Genomic DNA, 23788 nt, shown 5'->3' on the forward strand with positions numbered 1-23788 from the left:
CCCAGTCCCAGCCCTAGGCCCCCCGAGCTGGGGGGAGGGATAGCTCAGTGGTTTGAGCATTGGCCTGCTAAACCCAGGGTTGTGAGTTCAATCCTTGAGGGGGCCACTTAGGGATCTAGGGCAAAATCAGTACTTGGTCCTGCTAGTGAAGGCAGGGGGCTGGACTCGATGACCTTTCAAGGTCCCTTCCAGTTCTAGGAGATGGGATATCTCCAATTTATTTATTTTACCTGCTGCCCCCAAACCCCAGCAACTGTTAGACACAGAACCCAAAAGGGGGGAGTTCTCCAGCCTGCTACCCTCCCCCCACAAGCGTGTGGGGATGAGGTTAGCTCCCCTGCATTGACATACAGCACCTGTGCAAATGCACATTCTCCATTCCCAGAGCAGAGCCTGAGGGGCTGTCCCACCACCACCAGCCCCTGCACCCTGGGCCAGAAGCAGCAAATGGCCCCTCACACACAAACCACCAGCCAACATCAACTGTTTAATAACAGACCAGAGAAGAGCTCCCGCCCTTCACCCGAGGGGCCAGGCCCCAGGCATGGCTGCAGGCCCAGCTCAGGCACTAGGTGAAATAGTGTGGCTTCTTCACATTGATGCCGTACTCTGCAAGCGCTGGCATCAGGTCCTCCATGGTCAGTGTGTACTTCTTATCCTGTAGGGACAGGAGGCAGGGTCAGCAACAGCAGGGGAGCTGCTGCCAGGCGCCTTCCCCCACCCCCTCCCCTTGAAGAGACAAGGTGGGGGAGGGAATCACTTTTATTGGACCACCTTATGTTGGAGACAGAGACAAGTTGTCCACCTTACACAGAGCTCAACAGTGACCTCTACTTCCTGAGCAAACACGAGAAACAGCACATCCTCCCCAGAGATCTCAGTGGCTAGACCCCTCTGCAGCCGGACTTCAGAAAGGCTAAGGAACCACACGCTCCAATAAGAAATCACCACGTGCTCCCATACACTGGAAGAAAGTCCGTCAGGAAAGTTACCTGGAAATCATGCAAGAAATCCAAACCAGCCTGAGGACAGCCATCCAACATTAACTCCAAGTGTCACGGCTAAATACAAGCTTTGCTTGGCTTGGATTTCCCAAACCTGAAGAAGAGCTCTGTGGAAGCTCAACTCTCTCATCAACAGGAGTTGGTCCAATAAAAGACCTTACCTCACCCACCTTGTCTCTCTAATATCCTGGGACCAACACTGCATACTACAAAGAAGAGTTTTTCCAGGCCCTTGACCATTCCTGGTGCCCTTGTCTGAGCCCCTCTAGTTCTGCCCTACCCTGTGAGAGACGGGACCAATCCTGCAGCATCCAGCTAGGGCCACATCACTGCTTGTTTCAAAGGCATTAGAATATTCTCCATCCTATTCCTTATACTACTAAACATGGTTTGCTTGTTTTGCTTGCAGTTGTGCACTAAGCGGAGGTCTCCACTGCCCGCACTGACACCCAGCTCCCTTCCCTGAGCCAATACAATTCATTTAAACCCTGTGAGGTGTACGAGGAGTTCACAGTTCTCCAGTGGCTTTACTCTGCATTTAACCATGTTGAATTTCATTTGGCCACCACTGTGGGAGGGCCTTGTGCCCAAGCCAGAGGAACAGGGTCTTACCCAGCCCTGCTGGCTGTCCCCTCACAGCCTCTTCCCAGGGCAGACCCTCACCTTACTCTTGTTGCGGGAGCTGCCGGAAGCTGTGCCCTTCATCTTGCAGTGTTGCAGGGCATCATTAGCAATGTCCGAAATAAACTTCTGGGCAGCCAGTGAGATGAGACGAATGCTGCAGTCAGAGAAAGCAACGGAGCAGCCTGAGACAGAACACTGAGTGTGGGCGGCCAGGGCTGAGGCGTGCCTGCTGGACCCCACAGCACAAAGACCTGACAGAGGGGGTCTCCTACTCAGGGTGGTTGGGGATTGTGCTAATAGTACCATGCATCACTTACATGCGTGGATCAGAGGCCTCAAATCCAGCTCTGTTGAGGTAGTAGCCTGTGACAGCATCTGGGATCTGGGAAGAAGGGAAAGTATTAAAGGGGACAAACTTTTAGCTACCCCCCACCCCAAGAGTAAAGCCCTTACCCCAAACCACTCACACAGTGGCACTAACAAGGCTCAAACACCTAATTCCCCAGACCCACCACCCAGCACTGAGACTAGACCCCAGGAGTCCTGGATCCCAGCCCCCCGAGGCAGGGGTGGAACCCAGGAGTCCTAGCCCCCAGCCCCGTACCGTGGGGGTATAGTCCTCCAGCTGCATCAGGAAGTCTACCAGGGGAGTGGTGGAGACCACGGGTTTGACATCTCCGTTGGCCGCGCTGGGGGGCACGTAGACCCCGTTTGACAGGGGCCCGTCGGAGGGGGCTGCAGCCACCACCGTGGAGATGGGACCTGTGAGAGAGCGCGTGGGTCAGGGCTGGCCAGGGACACCCCCATACACACACAGTGTCCCTCCCCCAGACTACCCCCTCCCCCCCTGGGATCGTGCCCCGCCCCCGGAGTACCCCCCCCCCCCACAGTGTCCCTCCCGCAGACTACCCCCTCCCCCACGGGACCATGCCCCGCCCCTGGAGTACCCCCCGCACCGGGATCGTGCCCCGCCCCCGGAGTACCCCCCCCCCCCAGTGTCCCTCTCCCAGACTACCCCCTCCCCCCCGGGATCGTGCCCCGTCCCCAGAGTACCCCCCCCCCCGGATCGTGCCCCGCCCCCAGACTACCCCCTCCCCCCCGGGATCGTGCCCCGCCCCCAGACTACCCCCTCCCCCCCGGGATCGTGCCCCGCCCCCAGAGTACCCCCTCCCCCCCGGGATCGTGCCCCGCCCCCAGAGTACCCCCCCCCACCGGGATCGTGCCCCGCCCCCCCAGTGTCCCTCTCCCAGACTCCCCCCTCCCCACCGGGACCGTGCCCCGTCCCCGGAGTACCCCCCAGAGTACCCCCTCCCGCACCGGGATCACTGGACCCCCCCTCTCACCGGGCCCCCGGCCACCGGGCCCCCCCTCGGCCCCCCGCGCCCCGCCCCCCGCCGGCACAGGAGGCCCCGGGGCCGCGCTGCCCCCGGCGGCCGGGCTCGGTTTGCTCTCGGCGGCCGGGGCGGGGGGCGCCGGGGCCGCGGGGGCGGGGTCAGGCTCCGCGCTGCCGCTCATGGCGGGGCCGGCCGGGGTTCGCGGGCCTCCCTGCCTGCGCCGCTTGCGTAGCGCTTCCCGCCACCCGCGCTACGTGCTTTGCGCAGCGTTGCCGCCTTCATTGGCCAAGAGAGCTGTCACACAAACCAAATTCCGCCCTGCTGCTCTCTGATTGGACAATGCGTGTTCCGCTCCCCGCCCCGCAATAGAGTCCAGGAGCAGAGCGGCGTCTCGCGGAACCATAGAGTTGGTGGCGACAAGCCCTAAAGCGGCGCCACTGCTAGAGCTCCTGGGGGCGGGGCTAGCGCGGGCCCCACGTGACTCAGACCGGAAGTGTATGGGGGGCCTGGCTGCTCCAGGCTGGGGTGGGCAGGATGCTCTGTTGCGGGGGGGCTGTTCCAGGTGGAGGAAGGGGGGCAGGGTGCTCTGTCCAGAGGTGGGAGAGGGCAGTTCCAGGGAAGGCAGGGTGCTCTGTTTGGGGGGCTGCTCCAGTAGGGGAGGGGCACAGGGTGCTCTGTTCCAGGTGGAGGAAGGGGGGCAGGGTGCTCTGTTTGGGGGGCTGCTCCAGGTGCATGTGTGGGGGTGCTCTGTTGGGGGGGGCTGTTCCAGGTGGAGGAAGGGGGGCAGTGTGCTCTGTTTGGGGGGCTGCTCCAGTAGGGGGAGGGGCACAGGGTGCTCTGTTCCAGGTGGAGGAAGGGGGGCAGGGTGCTCTGTTTGGGGGGCTGCTCCAGTAGGGGGAGGGGCACAGGGTGCTCTGTTCCAGGTGGAGGAAGGGGGGCAGGGTGCTCTGTTTGGGGGGCTGCTCCAGTAGGGGGAGGGGCACAGGGTGCTCTGTTCCAGGTGGAGGAAGGGGGGCAGGGTGCTCTGTCCGGAGGGGGGGCAGGATGCTCTGTTTGGGGGGCTGTTCCAGGTGCATGTGTGGGGGTGCTGTTGCGGGGGGGCTGTTCCAGGTGGAGGAAGGGGGGCAGGGTGCTCTGTCCAGAGGGGAGGAAGGGGGGGGCAGGGTGCTCTGTTTGGGGGACTGTTCCAGGTGCATGTGTGGGGGTGCTCTGTTGGGGGGGGCTGTTCCAGGTGGAGGAAGGGGGGCAGTGTGCTCTGTTGAAGGGGGGCTGTTCCTAAGGATAGAGGGTGAAGGGGGGGGGTGTCCTGTTCCTGGGGCACCTCTCTGTTCTGGGCAGGGGAGGGTGAAAGAGGGGACACCCTGTTCCAGTGGGGAAAGGGGTTTTGCACTATTCTGGGTGGGGCACCCCCAGTTCCCGTGGGGAGTTTCAGGGAGGGGGAGTGTCATGGATTCCCAGGATTGGCACTACTGCTTTGGAACTGTCCCTAGGAAGAGCCCCTGTTTTGTGCCAGACCCCCTGGGGTCTCCCTCTCCCTTCAGGCCAGGCCTCACACCCTCCTGGCCTGAGCCCTGGCCTCCAGAACCTCTGCATCCCAGGCTGAGCTCTGCTCAGTAGGTCCAAGCAGACAGAGTCCTGGGAGAGCCTAGGACACGCAGGTCTGAGCAGCGATGCTCACACAGCATTGAGAGCTGAAGGGAAAAGCACAGACCATGCTGGCCAGCCCAGAGCCCAGCCAGACTGCAGTGAACCCCTTTGTCCAGGCCCTGAGTCTCTCTTTGGGCAGGTCACAGTGGCAGCCCCAACTCCCACCCCCCCCTCACACCTTCCCAGGCCTTGTCCTCAAGCTGGGTTCTTTTCAGCTTCCCTGCAGTGAGGTGGGGAGTCATCCTGCGGGGGCTCTGGGTGCCAGGTGTCACTGTCCAGGTGACTGGATTAACAATGCAATGTCCAGAGGAAACTGAGGCACACCCAGGGATCCTAGAAATATTACCCAAAATTCCTATTTCATCAAAGGGAGGGTACCCTGCCCCAGGCAGGTGGAAGTGAAAGGGGCCCCCTGGTCCCTGCGCATGCCCTGTTCCAGGGGAGTGAGGGGGTGGGTCCCTTGTTCCAGGCAGGGGTTGGTGAACCAGGTGCAGGGTGGGAGGGCAGACCCATGGGGCTCCTAGGGTACCAGCAATCCCTATTCGCTCTGGGGCTCCCTGCAGCAAATCCAGTCAAGCCAGGCTGCTGGGGGAGGCTTTTATTGCACAATGATCAGTAGTTGCAGCAGCCCCACCCAGCCTTTTTCACACAAGGGAACAAATTGCTACTGTTATCCGCCTGGGCGACCGAATCAGATCCCTTAGGTTAGCACACAGAGGCCCAGGTTAACAGTGGTCAGCGAGGCCCACACGTGGCCAGGTCTTCTGAGCTGTGCTGCTGTCAAAGCCAGTTTGGCAATCTGGCTCTGTCCCTTTGTTCTTAGGCCTGCTCTGTGCTAGAACATTAACTCAGTTTAACTATGTCCCTCAGGGGTGTGAAAAACCCACCATACAGAGTGGCATTGTTAAAATGCCCTAAATCCCCATCACCTGCTCTTGGGGAGGTGGATTACCTGCACCACCAGGAGAACCACTGTGTAGACAAGCACATCTCTCTCAAGGGCCAGCTCCTAAGCCAGCCACTGACACCTTCCTGCTTTGTTAATAATAATAATAATATATTGAGATATACCTATCTCATAGAACTGGAAGGGACCCTGCCTTCACTAGCAGGACCAAGTACTGATTTTTTCCCCCAGATCCCTAAGTGGCCCCCTCGGGGATTGAACTCTCAACCCTGGGTTTAGCAGGCCAATGCTCAAACCACTGAGCTAGCCCTCCAGCTGGGGGCTGTGCCAGGGATGGGGAAACCTAGGCTGAACCTCCCAGCCCTTCCGCTCCCCTTGTGTGTCTGACTCCTCGAGCGACACGGTTTGTTTCAGCCAGTCCTTTAATGACCCATTCATAGCACCCAACAGTCACCCAAAGGCCTCAGCTCTCCAGCTCTGCTTTACACTGTCCATAACTGGGCGCAGCACAGAGAGAAACGAAGGGACACCCAGGAATCCCAAAACTCGGACCGAAATTCCCAAAGTCCATGAAGCAGCAAATAGCAGCCGCCGGGTTTTATTCACCCAAACCCCCAGCCAGCCTATCCCATCCCTCCACCCCGCTGCACCACCAGACACACTCTGGAGCCAACACCTTTATTGCCAGTGGGGGCCAGGGTGAGCCTTCTCCCCCTGAGGAAAGTTCATGTGAGAGCATCTCCCCTCCCTGCATGGGACTCCCCCAAAGCAGCTCCCACCGTGTCACCCCTCCTGGGGGCCTGGGGCCAGGCAGGGGAATGGACAGCTCAGCTGCCGCACCGGACTGCAGAGTAGCAGCGCCTGAGATAACTGGAGGGAGGCACTAGCAGGCCTGAGCGCGAGGTAGGGGGAAGCTTGAGCCGTTTCTTTCCAGGAGGCCCTGAATCGCTGCCTGCTCAGTAAGGTAAAGGGGCCTTTGGGCCCTGCCCAGCAGGAGCAGCTGTGACCTGCCCCTTGGTCCTACAGCTTGGAGGAAGGTGCCCCATCTCAGGTTAGATGTGGTAGTAGGGAGGGGGCGAGAACGGAGGTGGTCCTGTGGTTTAGCCTGCTGCGTACTCCTCTCTAGCCCCAGCCCTTTCCTCCTGCTGCCGGCATCACGGGTTGAGCAGAGCTTTCAGGAGCTGTGGGAAGTTGGGGGTGCCCCAGCCTGAGACGGGGTCCCAGGAGGGGCCAGCACAGAACCCCTGCCCTTCCACTGCTGCGTCCAGACACGACAGGTGGCAGCCCTGGGTGACCTGGGGAGTCAGAGAGCTCAGTAAGTGCACGCTGCAGCTGCTAAGTGCCCCGACCGCATGCAGACAAGCACCGAGCCAGGTGCAGGGGGACGGGGAATCACTGCCCCGCAGAGCGGGAGTTCCAGCTACAGGACACTCCAAGGCTGGAGCTGGAAAAGCCCCAGGCAGGCCGCCCCCTCCCCTGGATCCAGGACAAACGTCTCCCTCCACCCTTAGACAGGACTCGTCTCTCCAGCCCCCAGGCCTGGGTCCTCCCCTTGCACGGAGCCCACGGCTGCTGACACTTCACCCCTCAGCCCCACTCACGTCGTAGAGGGCAGCAGTAGGCCCCTTCTCCTGCAGTTTGTAGAGCGCCGGGTTCAGGAAGCCCAGAGGCGGCAGACCTTTCTGCAAACGGCGGTCGTTGATCAGGGCCATAATGCCCCCTACCACGGGGGTGGAGGCCTGGAGGGGGGGAAGAAAGGTGCGTCAGGGCCCTGGGGACGTCAGGGGACTCGGAGCCCACGGCCCAGCCTAGGGCTGCTCCTTACCGATGTCCCAGACACCCAGGGCAGGGGGATGCGGTTGGTCACCACCCAGTAGTTGTCGGAGAGGGCAGCCAGGTCGGGGTAGGCACGGCCGCTGCTGTTGTAGTAGGAGAGGGGGTGGCAGCTTTGGGGCTGAGCGCAAGAAATTCCTGACAGCCGCAGCCTGGAAGAGACAGTCAGATGGGGAGGGAAACCTCGCAACTGGGCCCTGCCCCTTCACCCCACCCCTTCCCCCTGCCCCTCACCCACCCCCCAGCCACCATCCTGCCCCTTCCCCCTTCCCCACATCCACCCCCCAGCCGCCATCCTGCCTCTTTGCCCCACCCCTTCCCCCTGCCCCTCACCCACCCCCCAGCCGCCATCCTGCCCCTTCCCCTCTGCCCCACCCCCACCCCCCCATCCTGCCCCTCACCCACCCCCCAGCCGCCATCCTGCCCCTTCCCCCCCACCCCATCCCCTCACCCACTCCCCCAACCTGCCAGCCACTGCGCTGCACGCCCCACACCTCGGTCCCAGCCCCACGCACCTGGTAGTCAGGCATAGGGAAGACGTTGCTGAAGCCCCCGCCGCTGATATAGTCCGTCACCTCCCAGGTCACTCGGAAGGGGTTCTTAAAGGCTGTGCCACCCACCGTGGTCACATAGGGGCTGTGGGGACAGGTGGGGGGAGCTGCACTGGCCAGGCCACCAGAGACAACTTCTCATTGGGGGGCCAGCAGCTCCCACTAACGGAGAGACTAATACTGCAGGAGCCCCCACTTCTCTGGCCTTCCAGGCCCCACTGCCCCCTAGAGCCGGCAGTTCTCAGGGCTCCCTCAGGCCCCCAGTTCTCGGTCAGTCTGCATAGGTCTCTAAGCCCCTTTCCATTCCCTGGGGAACCCTGCTGCCTGCCCTGCCCCACCTGCCCCTGCCCGACATTCCCCTCCAGCCTTCCCCCGTCCTGCCTGCCCCCACCCAGCCTGCCCTGTCCCACCCACCCCACCAGCCTTCCCCACCCAGCCTGCCTTCACCTCCAGCCTTCCCTGCCTGCCCCACCAGCTTTCCCCCACCTGGCCTTCCCCTCCAGACCTGCCCCTGCCCTGTCCCACCCGCCTTCCCCGCCCAGCCTGCCTTCCCCTCCAGCCTTCCCGCGCAGCCTGCCCCACCAGCCTTTCCTGCCTGCCCCACCAGCTTTCCCCCCGCCCTGCCTGCCCCCGACTGGCCTTCCCCTCCAGACCTGCCCCGTCCCACCCACCGCACCAGCCTTCCCCACCCAGCCTGCCTTCACCTCCAGCCTTCCCGTGCCGCCTGTCCCTCCAGCCTTCCCCGCCTGGCCTCCCCACATCCAGCCTTCCCCCGCCCAGCCTGCCCTGTCCCACCTGCCCCGCCAGCTTTCCCCCGCCCTGCCTGCCCCCACCTGGCCTGCCCCCCGTCCAGCCTTCTCTCGCCGCCTCCCCTGCTCTCACCCTCCCATCTTGTCTGTGTTGTTGCTCCCCAACAGGTGCATCTCTGCCCCAGCAGCCCCAAAACCTCCCGGCTGGGGCTATGCCAGGAGCACTCAGCCCAGGGCAGAGCAGGGCCAGGAGCTGTAACAGACTGCGCCGCCCCCCCGGCTGCTTGGCCAGGGTTACAGCATTGTCTGCCAGAGACTTCCCAGCCCTTTCCGCCCCCCCCCCCCCCCCCCCGCCCCGTTACCTAGAGGCTGGGAAGCTGGGCCGGAAAGCGTGGCTCCCTCCAGCAAGCTTTCTGCAGCCAGCTCCAGCATCACCTGCAAGGCAGGAGTACGGGATCAGCCTGGCCTGTGGGTGGCCCGTGAGGCATGGACCCTTGTTGGGGCCAGGGGCCAAGCACCCATCTCCCCACCCCAGTGCTGCAGGGAGGGAGCAGGGGGACTCCTGGGTCCCAGCAGGATCCACGCGCTCCCAGGGAGGAAGGCAGCCCAGGGCAAGAGGTGCTGGCCGGCTGCGTGTACCTGAGGCGAAGAGCACAGTCAAGCCCCGTGCAGCAGCCTTCATGAACTCCACGTTGACGCGCTCCATGTAGGCCCAGGACAGGCTGTCCTCATCGTCCCCGTAGCTCACCGAGTGCACCCAGGGCACCGAGGACATGTTACTGAGCAGCAGCAGCCAGGCCAGGAAGGGCTCCTGGCTCTCATGCCTCCCTGCAAGGGGCAGCAGAGAAGGGATCAGCCCCCATCCGGAGCCTCCATCCCCATGGGGCAGAGCAAAGAAGGCCCAGGACAGGGAGAGCCGTGCAGGAACACACCGTGGGTTAGAGTAATCCTAGCCCCCAGGTCTCATCCTGGGCACAAATAGAGACACTAGACTATTCCTGCCAGAACTGTTACTCGCTACACTCACTGCAGCCAGAGAATGGCCAGTCCCTCTTTTAGTCTGGCTAAGTCCTTGGCCTCAGAGGCATCCCGTGGCAGTGAGTTCCACAGGCTAATTACATATACCATGAAAAAGTATTTCCCTTCCATGTCACTGATTGTCCCCGTGCTGAGAGAGAGGGAAAACAAAAGCCCCCAATCGCCCCTTCTCTTGACCAATCAGTAGTGATAGACTTTTCTCATGTCACTTCTCATTCATTTCACTTCTCCCAGTGGTTTCAATCTCTCTTGCACCCAAGAGAGAGAAAAAGAGCTGGCCAAGGAGCTCCCTGAACCACTCATGTTCATTTTCAATCAGTTCTGGAGCACTGTAGGGGGAAGATCCACAGGACTGGAAGAAAGCTCACGTTGTGCCAATATTCAAAGAGACTGTAAATGGGACAGCCAGGGAAATTGTAGGTCTGCCAGTGATCTCGAGTAAGATAATGGAGTGGCCGATACAGGACTCGATTAATAAAGATTAAAGGAGGATAACAATTAATACCAATCAACGTCGGTTTATGGAAATTAGAACTTGTCAAATGATTTTTTTTTCTAGGATATGCGCGTTTGGTTGATAAAGGGAATAGTGTTGATGTAATATCATTAGCTTTGTCAGGCGTTTGATTCGGTACCGCATGACATTTTGATTAAAAAAATCCTAGGAAGATATAAAATTAACACGGCACACATTCAACTGATTAAAAGCTGGCTAACTGCCATGTCTCAACATGTAATTTAAGCTAGGAATTATCAAGCAGGTACATTTCTAGTCGGGACCTGCAGGAATCAGTTATTGGCCCTACACTATTTCACATTTGTATCAAAGACCTGGAAAGAAAAAAATTGTTACTGATAAAATTTGTAGATAGACGAGGTGGGCAAGGTGATATTTTCTATTGGACCAACATCTGTTGGTGAAAGAGACGAGCTTTCAAAGTACACCGAGCTCTGCTTCAGGTCTTCTGTCTCTTTCACCAATAAAACGTACGCTCACCCATCTTGTCTCTCTAGTATCCTGGGACCCACACGGCTACAACAACAGTGCAGACAAAGTTCGTGGATGACACAAATATTGGGGGAGGGGTAAATAAAAAGAACAGTGGTAAAAAACCCATTGGTACCAGAACTAGGGGTGCAGCAGCACCCCCTGGCTTGAAGTGGTTTCCATTATATGCAAGGTTTACAATTTGGTTCAATGGCTCTCAGCACCCCCACTATACAAATTGTTCCAGCGCCCCTGTAAAAAACTATGAAGTGATTTGGACTGCTTGGTAAATATGCATTTTAATCTGGCCAAAGGTATACTTGTAGGAACAAAGAATGCAGACCATTCTTACAGGCTGGGGACTCCAGCCCAGGCTGCAGTGTCTCTGTAAAGGAGTTGGGGTCATGTTGGACAATCAGCTGAACATGCCCTCCCAGTGCGACGCTGTAGCCAACAGGGCTAATGCGATCCTTGGATTTATAAACAGGGGAATCTCAAGGAGCAGCAGGGAGGTTATTTTACTGCTGTATTTGGCACTGGTGCGACCGCTGCTGGAACCCTGTGCCCAGTTCTGCTGCCCACAAATCCACATGGATGTTGAGAAGTGGTGCAGGGTTCAGAGATGAGCCAAAAGAATGATGTAAAGCTTGAAAAACCTGCCTTATAGTAACTGAGATCATTAACAAAGGGCTGGTCTAAGCTGCGAGTTAGTGCCATCAACCCTGGGTGTGAATCTACCGCACACTCATTTGCCACGTGGACCCTGCTACAGCAAAGTACAAGTTCCCAGTGCGCTTTCCTGTCCATCGAAGTGCAGGACAGAACTTCCAGTGCATGGGGCCACACGGCAAGCTGGTACGCTACAGAGTCACACCCTGGCGTGCCGTGCAACAGCTCGCTGCGTAGATGAGTCAAAGAGAAGGTTACGGGCTGACTTGATCACAGTCTATCAGTACCTACATACGGAACAGCATTTTCATAATGGACTTTTTAGTCTAGCAGAGAAATGGACAAAAAGAACCAGTGGCTGGAAGTTAAAGTAAGAAATTTACACCGGAAATAAGAAAAACACAGTGAGGATAATAAACTAGTGGAACAAATTCCAAGGACTGTGGTGGATTCTCCATCCCTGGCAATTCTTAACTCAGGACTGAGGTCTGGCTGTCTAGAAGATCTGCTCTAGTTAAACAGGAGTCCAGCCCCCTGCCTTCACTAGCAGGACCAAGTACTGATTTTGCCCCAGATCCCCAAGTGGCCCCCTCAAGGATTGAACTCACAACCCTGGGTTTAGCAGGCCAATGCTCAAACCACTGAGCTATCCCTCCCCCCTGTTCTCTTGCCTGGTTTAGGTCAGACAGGAGGATCTCAACAGCCCCTCTGGCTTTATAATCTGGAGATTTTCACCTTCCTCTGAGTCCCTTGAGTTCTGCACCAGCCCGGATGAGATGGGGCCAGTCCCGCCATGTCCACATGAGGCCACACAGCTGCCTCACACCAAGGCAGCAGAATAGTCTCTCCATAGTTCTCTCCGCTCCTATGCAGCGGAACACCTACACCTTGTTTATTTGTCCAAACCTGGGCATCAAGCAGAGGTCTCCATTGCACTGTCTACAATGAGCCCAGGTCCCTTCCCTGAGCTGAAGAGGTTAATTTGGACCCTGTAAGGGGTAGGAGTATACACACACACCCCTCCCCCCTCGCGCATTACTGTGCATTTGAAATGGGATTTCATCTGCGGTGGTGCTGCCCATTCCCCTGGCTGGGTTTGATCTCTCTGAAGTTCCACAGTCCCCTCTGCTCCTGACTCCCCGTCTTCTTCTCTCCCACTTTCCTGAGCACTAATAAATACATCACCCAAGATGAGAGCTAGTCCAGAACCTTCAGCCCCTGCTGTGGGGAGAATTTAACCCAACTCTTCGCTTTCTGTCTCCTGGCCAGTTCTGACCCGGCCCGGGCAGAACTTTGCCTCTTACCCCCAGTGACTTAGGGGTGACCCTGGCAAAGGCCTTTTGCAGCATAAATAAATTATGTCGCCTGGTTCCCCTTTACCCGCGTGACAGGCTCACAGAGCTCAGAGCTCAGCCACCCCTTGGGGCACCAGAGAGACGGGGCCACCTGCCTCCAGCTGGGAGGGAACGGGAGGGGGGGATTTATGGAAATTGCTTCGGGTGGAGATGCTGGCAGAGGAAGAAGATACCAGCAGCGTGGGGGGGGTCGGGGGTGGCAGAGGGGCCGGCCCATGTCAGGGGTGCAGATACCAGCAGCGTGGAGGAGGGGGTCGGGGGTGGCAGAGGGGCCGGCCCATGTCAGGGGTGCAGATACCAGCAGCGTGGAGGAGGGGGTCGGGGGTGGCAGAGGGGCCGGCCCATGTCGGGGGTGCAGATACCAGCTGCGTGGGGGGGCTCGTGGGTAGCAGAGGGGCCGGCCCATGTCAGGGGTGCGGATACCAGCAGCGTGGGGGAGGGGGTCGGGGGTGGCAGAGGGGCCGGCCCATGTCAGGGGTGCGGATACCAGCAGCGTGGAGGAGGGGGTCGGGGGTGGCAGAGGGGCCGGCCCATGTCAGGGGTGCGGATACCAGCAGCGTGGAGGAGGGGGTCGGGGGTGGCAGAGGGGCCGGCCCATGTCAGGGGTGCGGATACCAGCAGCGTGGGGGAGGGGGTCGGGGGTGGCAGAGGGGCCGGCCCATGTCAGGGGTGCGGATACCAGCAGCGTGGGGGAGGGGGTCGGGGGTGGCAGAGGGGCCGGCCCATGTCAGGGGTGCGGATACCAGCAGCGTGGAGGAGGGGCTCGGGGGTGGCAGAGGGGCCGGCCCATGTCAGGGGTGCGGATACCAGCAGCGTGGAGGAGGGGCTCGGGGGTGGCAGAGGGGCCGGCCCATGTCAGGGGTGCGGATACCAGCAGCGTGGGGGAGGGGAGGTCGGGGGTGGCAGAGGGGCCGGCCCATGTCAGGGGTGCGGATACCAGCAGCGTGGAGGAGGGGGTCGGGGGTAGCAGAGGGGCTGGCCCATGTCAGGGGTGCAGATACCAGCAGCGTGGAGGAGGGGGTCGGGGGTGGCAGAGGGGCCGGCCCATGTCAGGGGTGCGGATACCAGCAGCGTGGAGGAGGGGGTCGGGGGTGGCAGAGGGGCCGGCCCATGTCAGGGGTGCAGATACCAGCAGCGTGGAGGAGGGGGTCGGGGGTGGCAGAGGGGCCGGCCCATGTCCGGGGTGCAGATACCAGCTGCGTGGGGGGGCTCGTGGGTAGCAGAGAGGCCGGCCCATGTCAGGGGTGCGGATACCAGCAGCGTGGGGGAGGGGGTCGGGGGTGGCAGAGGGGCCGGCCCATGTCAGGGGTGCGGATACCAGCAGCGTGGAGGAGGGGGTCGGGGGTGGCAGAGGGGCCGGCCCATGTCAGGGGTGCGGATACCAGCAGCGTGGAGGAGGGGGTCGGGGGTGGCAGAGGGGCCGGCCCATGTCAGGGGTGCGGATACCAGCAGCGTGGAGGAGGGGGTCGGGGGTGGCAGAGGGGCCGGCCCATGTCAGGGGTGCGGATACCAGCTGCGTGGAGGAGGGGCTCGGGGGTGGCAGAGGGGCCGGCCCATGTCAGGGGTGCGGATACCAGCTGCGTGGAGGAGGGGCTCGGGGGTGGCAGAGGGGCCGGCCCATGTCAGGGGTGCGGATACCAGCAGCGTGGAGGAGGGGCTTGGGGGTGGCAGAGGGGCCGGCCCATGTCAGGGGTGCGGATACCAGCAGCGTGGAGGAGGGAGTCGGGGGTGGCAGAGGGGCCGGCCCATGTCAGGGGTGCAGATACCAGCAGCGTGGGGGAGGGGGTCGGGGGTGGCAGAGGGGCCGGCCCATGTCAGGGGTGCGGATACCAGCAGCGTGGGGGAGGGGGTCGGGGGTGGCAGAGGGGCCGGCCCATGTCAGGGGTGCGGATACCAGCAGCGTGGAGGAGGGGCTCGGGGGTGGCAGAGGGGCCGGCCCATGTCAGGGGTGCGGATACCAGCAGCGTGGAGGAGGGGCTTGGGGGTGGCAGAGGGGCCGGCCCATGTCAGGGGTGCGGATACCAGCAGCGTGGGGGAGGGGAGGTCGGGGGTGGCAGAGGGGCCGGCCCATGTCAGGGGTGCGGATACCAGCAGCGTGGAGGAGGGGGTCGGGGGTAGCAGAGGGGCCGGCCCATGTCAGGGGTGCAGATACCAGCTGCGTGGAGGAGGGGGTCGCGGGTGGCAGAGGGGCCGGCCCATGTCAGGGGTGCGGATACCAGCTGCGTGGGAGGGGAAGTCGGGGGGGGCCGAGGGGCAGGCCCACATTGGGGGTGGGGATACCAGCTGCATGGGCATCAGGGGAGGCACACGGGCAGGCCCATATTGGGGGTGATGTCGGTACCTGCGTGGGGTTCGGTACCTGGGGGGGAAAGGCGGGGGGACACACAGGGAGGCCCGTGTCAGGGATGGGGTCGGTACCTGCGTGGGGGGCAAGGGGGGACACAGGCCCGTGTCGGGGGTGGGGTCCGTACCTGCGTGGGGGGCAAGGGGGGGCACAGGCCCGTGTCGGGGGTGGGGTCGGTACCTGCGTGGGGGGTGGGGGTGGCGCAGGCCCGTGTCGGGGGTGGAGTCGGTACCTGCGTGGGGGGTGGGGGTGGCGCAGGCCCGTGTCGGGGGTGGAGTCGGTACCTGCATGGGGGTTGGTACCTGTGGTGGTGGTGGGGGAAGAGGGGAGATGTGAGGGGGGGCACACAGGGAAGTCAGTGTCAGGGGTGGGGTCAGTACCTGCATGGGGGTTGGGGGGAGCGCAGGCCCGTGTCGGGGGTGGGGTCGGTTCCTGCATGGGGGATGGGGGGGGGCGCAGGCCCTTGTCGGGGGTGGGGTCGGTACCTGCGTGGCGGGGGCGCAGGCCCGTGTCGGGGATCGGGTCGGTACCTGCATTACTGAAGACCCAGGTGGAGATGTTGGCACCTGTGCTCATGATGTACTCCACATCCAGGCTGGCCTCGAGCCCCGCCTTGCCCAGCCCTTGGTGCCCGACCACCTGGTCGACCCGGGAGCGGTGCCCAAAGCTGCTTGCGAAGAGCTTCATGAACTCTGCCAGGTCAGCCGGGTGGAAATACTGCTCCAGGAACTAGGGGGACAGGCAGGGAGGCTGTGACATTCCTCACCCTACCCAGAGCACCGTCCCTCCCCTGGGCCCCCAGACCCGGACATAGGTCCGAAACGTGCCCCCCCCGCTGGGATCCCCACTGGCTGTCCCTGAGCCGGCTTCGGTGCCTCCACACAGGCCTGGCCACTGCTGTCAACAGGGAGGGTTCCCGTGGGTCCTGGGGCACAGGCTGGGCCACTGTTATGGGGTGTGTGTGTAACCATGGTTACCTGGGCTGAAGCATGGCTATTGTCACGGAGGGGTGTCACCACGGTTACCTGGGCACAGGCCTGGCTGTTATTGGGCAATGCCCCAATGTCCCCGTCCGTCAGGTTGTATCTCTTGCGGATGACAGAGGGCGTCACACCCAGATGGAAAGCTGCCCTCTGCTGGTACCGTGCCGTCGCCTCCTCCTTCCCCGAGGCTCTGGTCACCACCTTCCTTTCCGCAGGGAACCGGTGCAGGCCACCCACTGGATGCCAAGGAGAAAGCAGAGGAGGCAGGGTTAGGGCCTGTGTCTCCAGTGGGGTGTGGGGCTCTGTTCTAGCCCCTCCTCCTTTCTGGTCTGCATGGGAGCAGTGAAAGCTCATTCACTCTGAGCTGGGAGCCCCCCAGACCTCCGCCCCAGCAGGGCTGGGCTGGCCTGTGTGCAGATGAGAGATGGCCCACGAAGAGCCGGGTGCTGCCGGATGGGCGCTCTCCCCTTGGGGTCCCCAGGGCCTCTATGCTGCAGGGAGCTCTGGGTGTGCAGCAGGGGGCACTCACCCTTCACATTGGGTATAAGATGCTCCCAGAGTTCACATCTTAAAGCTCCCCAGCAGCACCCCAGAATCAGCGTACCCACACAACCAAATCTCTTCCGTGCCTCCCTGCAGGGAGGAGCCAAGATTCCCCTTCACCTCCTATCCCAAAACGCTCCGTAGTGTTCTTGTGTCATTGTTGAGCAGCTGCTGCTTCCCACCCCAGAGGTGGCTGCATGATAGTGGCAAGTAACATCACCCCATATCCTTCACTTCCCTCGGTGGGGGTGGGAGCATCAGGCTTGGCTAGCACTAGTTAATAACGCGTGGCCTGTTTCCCCATCTGCAGAGTAGAGACCCTGGGACAGGCCTAGGAACACTGGTACCATGTCTGCAAGGAGGAGGGGCCTGCCCAGCCACAAAGGAGAGTGGAGTGGCTGAGGACTCACAGGAGCCAGCCGGGAGCAGCAGGTGCTTGGGTTAGCCCACCTCACACACCAGGTGAACCTGTGAGAGCTCTCCAGGTCTCCACAGCGCCAGGAACATGCAGCCCTTCCCCCCAGCCCAGGCCAGCTCATACCAAAGTCAATGTGTTCAGCCAGGTCCTCATGGAGGGTGTAGGGGACAGGGGAGCGCACAGCGCTGCGCTGGCCGCTCTCGTAGCGATGGAACTGGGCTCCTGGCAGGAGACGCTCCGCCGTGCTGCAAGAGAGAATCAAACACCACCCATCAGCCTGGGGTAGAGGGGGACCAGCTCCCCGCTCCATCCCTGGGGCTGCTGGAACTCAGGCAGGCCTGCCCCTCCCTGCACTGCCCTCCCCCAGGCATGGCCCTGCTCACACCCTGTGCACTGTGACATTCCCCAGGGTACATGCTGGACCCCTGAACAGCCGTGTCCCCATAATTCTCAAACCTGGGGCTCCTGGCCTGCTCACAGCTGTCAGCATGTGCATTCACTCCCCGCTACACACCGGAGCACTCTGACTGGTCACTCCTGGACTACGTACAGGGAGACATCAGCAAATTCCTAGCCCCAGCCTCGTCTCCCAGAAACATGCTGAACAATGCAAGCATGTGGAAGGTCCGTCCTTTCACAGGAGAACAAGATACGCACCAGCCCTGCTATCCCAAACACGCAATCCAGAGAGACTGGTTAAGATAAAACAACAAGACACGTTTATTAACTACAGAGAGCCAGATTTTAAGTGATTTCAAGGGATGATGCTCAGGACTGTTACAAAACGAAAATAAAGGAGCAAAGCGCAAGCTCACCCCTAACTTAACAAGCTAAGTGAACTGAAAAGCAAAGGTTCTGTCTCACCACACGCTGGGTCGCCTCCCCTTAGCTTAGTGCTCTGAGAGCGGCTGATGTCATGAGCAGAGATGGAGGAGAAGAGCAGGGAATTGGAGGCCGCTGTCTTTCAGGCCTGGTCTACACTACAGAGTTAGGTTTCAGAGTAGCAGCCGTGTTAGTCTGTATCCGCAAAAATAACAGGAGTACTTTGCTTCTTATCAAACTGTCTGTACTGAGCCATCTTGATTATCACTTCAAAAGTTTTTTTCCTCTTACTTAATTGGCCTCTCAGAGTTGGTAAGACAACTCCCACCTGTTCGTGCTCTCTGTATGTGTGTGTATATATATCTCCTCAATATATGGTTCACTCTATATGCATCCGAAGAAGTGGGTTGTAGCCCACGAAAGCTTATGCTCTAATAAATTTGTTAGTCTCTAAGGTGCCACAAGTACTCCTGTTATTACTACAGAGTTAGGGCAGTAAGGCAGCTGATCTTGACCTAACTGTAAGTGTCTACACCACAATGGTGCTCCAGCTGAGGGAAGTCGTCCCCTAGACCGACTTGATAACTCCACCTCCGTGAGAGGCGCAGTGCTTGGGGGGGAAGGGGGGAGTCAGTTGGCTGTCAGCCCAGCATGGTACACAGGAAGGTTTCTAAGTAAACAGAGCCATTTACAACCAATTGTCCTAGTCAATGGGAGCCATCAAGATTCTAAACCACCATTAATGGCCCACACTTTGCATAATTACAATAGGACCTCAGAGTTATACTTCATATTTCTAGCTTCAGATACAAGAATGATACATACATACAAATAGGAGGAATATATTCAGTAGGTTACAACCTTTGTTATGATACCTTACAAGAGACCTTTTGCATAAAGCATATTCCCATTACATCATATTCACACTCATAAGCATATTTCCATAAAACATATGGAGTGCAACGTCACACATGTAATTATAAATCAACTGGAAGATAAAACTTGTACTTACATGTCAGTGAACAGCGTATAGATCAGTATAAACAAGTCATTGTCTGTATGAAATGTTAGTTTGTACTGACTTCGCTAGTGCTTTTTATGTAGCCTGTTGTAAAACTAGGCACCTACCTAGATGAGCGGATGTACCCACTGGAAGAGCTCTGTGTACCCCCTGGGTCAGAGCCACTGATCTAGACCTGCCCTGACAGGTGTTGCGTGGGTGTCAGGCACTGGGCATCTCACACTGCCTGTGGCAGAGCCAGTCTCCTGCCGGCGGTAATGCTTTGGGGGGGTGTCACCACCTGCCCGGTAACCCTGGGTGCGTCTGTGCCGTGCAGCTTTGGCTCAGAGCCTGCTCACAGCACAGTGACCTGCACAAACCTGTATGTACTTTCCTGTACATACTTAATCTTCAAAAAACCTTTCTCCGTTTCCCCTCACTGATGCCCCCTCTAGGACAGTGGTTCCCAAACATTTCCTGGCATGACCCCATTTCCACATATATTGCTTCCCATGACCTCACACAGCATGGAGGACGCCATTTCAAAATGGCAGCTTCCGCAAAGCGTGACCTCGCACACGTACGGTGCATCTGAGGGCACACTGTGCAGAGGATGCCATTGTGTAAAATGGTGTTTTCCACACACTCAGGATTGCCGGGGTCCCATCTCCTGATGGAGTGACCCCCCTGGGCGTTGTGACTGACTTTTGGGCGCTGCTGCTCTAGGACAGTGGTTTTCAAATCCCTGGTGACATGCGATGGACCAAACAACATGCCTGGAAACATATGTTCAGCAGCATTATTTTAGGCTTGTGAGTGACCACAAGGCAGACTGCGAGGACAGAGCAGCGGTGGCCTGCGATATGCAGGAGATCAGACTGGATGATTTGGTGGTCCCTTCTGGTCTTAAACTCTGTGACACTTGAGACCTGGGGGCACTTCTTGGCCAACACCGGAAACTAGGGTTACCATATTTCCACAATCAAAAAAGAGGACACTTGGGGGTGGAGAGGGGGAGGGGAGCCCCGCTCTAGCCCCGCCCTCACCCTGCCTCACCCCCATCCACTCCTTGCCACCTCCCACCCCCTCACTGCCCCCCTCAGAACCCCCAACCCCCCCTGCTCCTTGTCCCCTGACTGCCCCCTCCTGGGACCCCTGCCACTAACTGCCCCCTATGACCCCACCCCCTATCTAAGCCTCCCTGCTTCTTGTCCCCTGACTGCCCCCTCCTGAGAACCCCCCCACCCTAACTGCCCCCCTAGGACCCTACCTGTCCCCTGACTGCCCCGACCCTTATCCACACCCCCACCCCATATTCACACCCCCGCCCCCAGACAGACCCCTGGGACTCCCATGCCCTATCCAACTGCTCCCCGCCCCCTGACAGGACCCCCAGAATTCCCGACCCATCCAACCCCCTCTGCTCCCTGCCTGCCTCGATCCCTCTCCACACCCCTGCCCCCGACAGCCCCCCCAGAACCTCCGACCCATCTAACCCCCCCTGCTCCCTGTCCCTGACTGTCCCCCTTCTCCAACTCCCCGGCCCCCTTACCGTGCCGCTCGGCTTAGAGCAGGTGTCTGGCTCCGCGCCCCGCCCGAGCGCTGCCGAGCGGCGTGCTGAGGCTGTGGAGGAGGGGGGAAGTGGGAGAGGGGCTCTGGTCACAGCTGCCAGCCCCGCTGCCGCGTTCCCTCACAGGCGCACAGCCCCGCCCCCCAGCGCTGCCGGGCGGCGTGCTAAGGCTGCAGGGGATGGGGGGAGCCGGGAACGGGCTTTGGCTGCCGAGGCCCCAATGCGAGCGGCGCTCGGCCGCCCTGTCAGCTACTTTTCGATCGATAAATAGCCGACCGGGGGGAAATCCCGGACATTTTTAGGTTTTTAGAAATCCCCCCCAGACAGCTATTTAAAGAGCGAAAAGCTGGACATGTCCGGGGAAATCCGGACATATGGTAGCCCTACCGGAAACACAAGGAAGCAATTCCCCCGAACAATCCAGCCCCATGATTGACGCAGAGATGGCCCAATGCCATGCAGCCCCCACTACTTGGGCAGGGCTCAACCAGCACACAGCATGGGACCCTATGCAGGGGCTACATCCCTGTCCCGACACAGACTACAGGGGCCTGGCTTCTCCTTCCACCCAGGCAGTGCCGACACAACTTGTGTGGCCAATAAAGACTCACTGAATTTAATGAGGCAAGCCCAGCCCCGCCCCCCGGCCAAGGGACTCACCTGGCTGGCATCACGCACTCTAGGAAGTCCAAGGTGCTAATGGTCTTGCAGCCCTTGATGCCGTAGGCCCCCAACCACTTGTGCACAGTGCTGAGCGTGAGGAGAGATGGCTGTACGAGTGTGCGCAGCTCCTCCAGTGACAGGTACTTTCCTGCAGCACAGGGCAGAGGTGACAGCTAGTTGGCTCCCACCCAGGAGGACAGTAAGGCAGCTCTCTCCTGGAAGAGTCCAGCACTCCCCATGCCCCAGGGAAACATCTCCATATTTGTACCCTTGGACTCCCAGTACACCACGTTTCCCTCCATGTTGTCAGATTCTGCTCTTCACAGCACCTGCGCCCAGAAGCAACTACACTGGCTGGGCAGAGATGCACTCCCCGGGTGGTGGTGGGGGAAGGGGTGGTAAAGCAGAGGGCAGCTGCGTGAACAGCCCCAAGGCCCTCTGGAAGATCCCCCTCGGTCCCCGCTCTCTCCAGGGCAGTTACCATACTGAGGTGAATCAGGGTCTGAGACTCTTCCCACCAGCTTCACCAGATGCTCCACGTTCTGCTGCCTGAGGGCAAAGGTCAACACGAGCTCATCCAAGGGAGCGACCCGGCCCAGGTGGCTCCATTCAGCAGGGACCCTGAGGGGAAGAGGGTGCTATGGTGACCCACTTGGACGGAGTGGGGCCCAAACAGCATGAGCAGAGCCGGCGATAGACATAAGCAGAGCAGCTCAAGGGGGCCCCCATTCACTTTTTAGTATGTGTTGTGGGGGGCCCCCAAATACACCTCTGGGAGGGTGGGGGAAACTCGCAGTTACACTGGGAGATCCACACACCCCGGACCCAGGACTCTGCCCGACAGGATGTTCCAGGTGCATGGGCGAGAGAAAGGGCGGACGGGAGGGGTGGCCTTCAGGCAGAGCAGAACCCAGCACTAGGTGCTCAGTCCCCACCCACGGGGCAGCACTTACCGGAGATTCTGGTCCTGCTCTGGGGCCCAGCCCAGCGCTAGGGAGTGCCACCAGCCCACGAGACTCACAGCGACCGCCAGCAGGAACCTGCCACCGAAAGCACAGCAGACAGCATCAGAGCTTGACCAGGGAGACTCCCCCCAGTGCCCGGCAGCTCCTTCCCCCTCCCCCCGCCGGGAGAACCCCCCACACACTGCCCGGGAGCTCCCTCCCCCGCACCCGCCGGGAGACCCCCCCACACACTGCCCGGCAGCTCCTTCCCCCACCGGGGAGACCTCCCCCCCACTGCCCGGGAGCTCCTTCCCCCTTCCCCCGCCGGGGAGACCCCCCCCACTGCCCGGGAGCTCCTTCCCACTCCCCCGCCGGGGAGACCCCCCCCCCACTGCCCGGGAGCTCCTTCCCCCTCCCCCGCCGGGGAGACCCCCCCCCCCACTGCCCGGGAGCTCCTTCTCCCTTCCCCCACCGGGGAGACTCCCCCCACTGCCCGGGAGCTCCTTCCCACTCCCCCGCCGGGGAGACCCCCCCCCCACTGCCCGGGAGCTCCTTCCCCCTCCCCCGCCGGGGAGACCCCCCCCCCCACTGCCCGGGAGCTCCTTCTCCCTTCCCCCACCGGGGAGACCCCCCCCCACTGCCCGGGAGCTCCTTCCCCCTCCCCCCGCCGGGAGACCCCCCCCACACACTGCCCGGGAGCTCCTTCCCCCTCCCCCGCCGGGGAGACCCCCCCCCACTGCCCGGGAGCTCCTTCCCCCTCCCCCCGCCGGGAGACCCCCCACACACACTGCCCGGGAGCTCCTTCCCCCTCCCCCGCCGGGGAGACCCCCCCCCACTGCCCGGGAGCTCCCTCCCCCTCCCCCGCCGGGGAGACCCCCCCCCACTGCCCGGGAGCTCCTTCCCCCTCCCCCCGCCGGGAGACCCCCCACACACACTGCCCGGGAGCTCCTTCTCCCTCCCCCCCCCCCCACTCCCCGGCAGCTCCCTCTCCCTCCCCCTCCCCCTCCGGGGAGACTCCCTCCCCCCGTTACCGCGCCTCCATCCCGTCCTGTTCGTCCCCAGCCCGAATCTGGGTCAGGTGCAGAATCGGTCACATGATCCGATGAAACCACGTGACGAAGCGGCTGCTGGGGTCACATGACCAGAGGCCCGAGCCAGGGCGGGGACACGTGGGGGCCGCGAGCCCGGCCCCAGCCACCGGGTCAGCGACACCGGCGGGGCGGGGCCGGGCCGTCGTTGGGTTTCAGAGTGAACGACCCCTGGCGTGCGGCGCTGCTGGGACTCGGAGCCCCGCGGCGCAGGAGCCGCCTCCACCGGACAGTGCCCGGGCACGGCGCTGGGGGGCGCAGCAGGGTGGGAGGGGGCCCGGCGGGGTGGGGGGCACGGCGCTGGGGGGCGCAGCAGGGTGGGAGGGGGCACGGCGGGGTGGGGGGCACGGCGCTGGGGGGCGCAGCAGGGTGGGAGGGGGCCCGGCGGGGTGGGGGGCGCAGCGGGGTGGGGGGCACGGCGCTGGGGGGCGCAGCAGGGTGGGAGGGGGCACGGCGGGGTGGGGGGCGCAGCAGGGTGGGAGGGGGCCCGGCGGGGTGGGGGGGCACGGCGCTGGGGGGCGCAGCAGGGTGGGGGAGGGGCCCGGCGGGGGGGGGGGGGCGGCGCTGGGGGGCGGGGGCACTCGGGCTGCTGAGGGAGGAAAGCTCAGTTGGGGGCGCTGGCCCCAGGGTGGGGGCAGAATCGTCAGCCCCTCCCCAGGGTCTGGGCTGGGGGGTTCCCAGGCGATCCAGGGTTAGGGCTCTGTGCCCACTCCC

At 61.3% G+C, this 23788-nt stretch overlaps 2 protein-coding genes across 2 annotated transcripts; both read right to left on the minus strand.

Annotated features, from left to right (window-relative positions):
* Nucleotides 1-474: 474 nt before the first annotated feature.
* On the minus strand, nucleotides 475-3143 carry TAF10 (TATA-box binding protein associated factor 10). The gene is made up of 5 exons (XM_065421473.1): nucleotides 2972-3143; nucleotides 2233-2390; nucleotides 1946-2010; nucleotides 1668-1782; nucleotides 475-658 (listed from the first exon to the last, which is right to left on the minus strand). Exons 1-5 carry the CDS (start codon nucleotides 3141-3143, stop codon nucleotides 569-571), a joined length of 600 nt encoding a protein of 199 aa, XP_065277545.1. The 3' UTR covers nucleotides 475-568.
* Nucleotides 3144-6180: 3037 nt separating this feature from the next.
* TPP1 (tripeptidyl peptidase 1) lies at nucleotides 6181-23068 on the minus strand. Its single transcript, XM_065411705.1, is given in 14 exon segments — nucleotides 6181-6811; nucleotides 7118-7255; nucleotides 7342-7449; nucleotides 7451-7501; nucleotides 7865-7985; nucleotides 9012-9084; nucleotides 9289-9477; nucleotides 15574-15772; nucleotides 16069-16262; nucleotides 17111-17232; nucleotides 21040-21190; nucleotides 21524-21663; nucleotides 21996-22082; nucleotides 23018-23068. Coding segments are annotated over 14 exon segments (1725 nt in total). The 5' UTR covers nucleotides 23029-23068; the 3' UTR covers nucleotides 6181-6670.
* Between the last annotated feature and the right edge of the window lie 720 nt (nucleotides 23069-23788).

The sequence above is a fragment of the Emys orbicularis genome, chromosome 1 (genome assembly GCF_028017835.1).
Source record: "Emys orbicularis isolate rEmyOrb1 chromosome 1, rEmyOrb1.hap1, whole genome shotgun sequence".
NCBI classification, from domain to species: domain Eukaryota; kingdom Metazoa; phylum Chordata; order Testudines; family Emydidae; genus Emys; species Emys orbicularis.

What these genes read in the sequence shown, in the direction of transcription:
- TAF10 (XM_065421473.1), bottom strand. Translation starts at nt 3,143, where the DNA reads ATGAGCGGCAGCGCGGAGCCTGACCCCGCCCCCGCGGCCCCGGCGCCC. An exon ending in TGGAGGACTATACCCCCACG is followed by an intron (nt 2,011 to 2,232) that starts GTACGGGGCTGG and finishes CCTTCTTCCCAG; the next exon opens with ATCCCAGATGCTGTCACAGG. An exon ending in GCTCCCGCAACAAGAGTAAG is followed by an intron (nt 659 to 1,667) that starts GTGAGGGTCTGC and finishes CTGTCCCTACAG; the next exon opens with GATAAGAAGTACACACTGAC.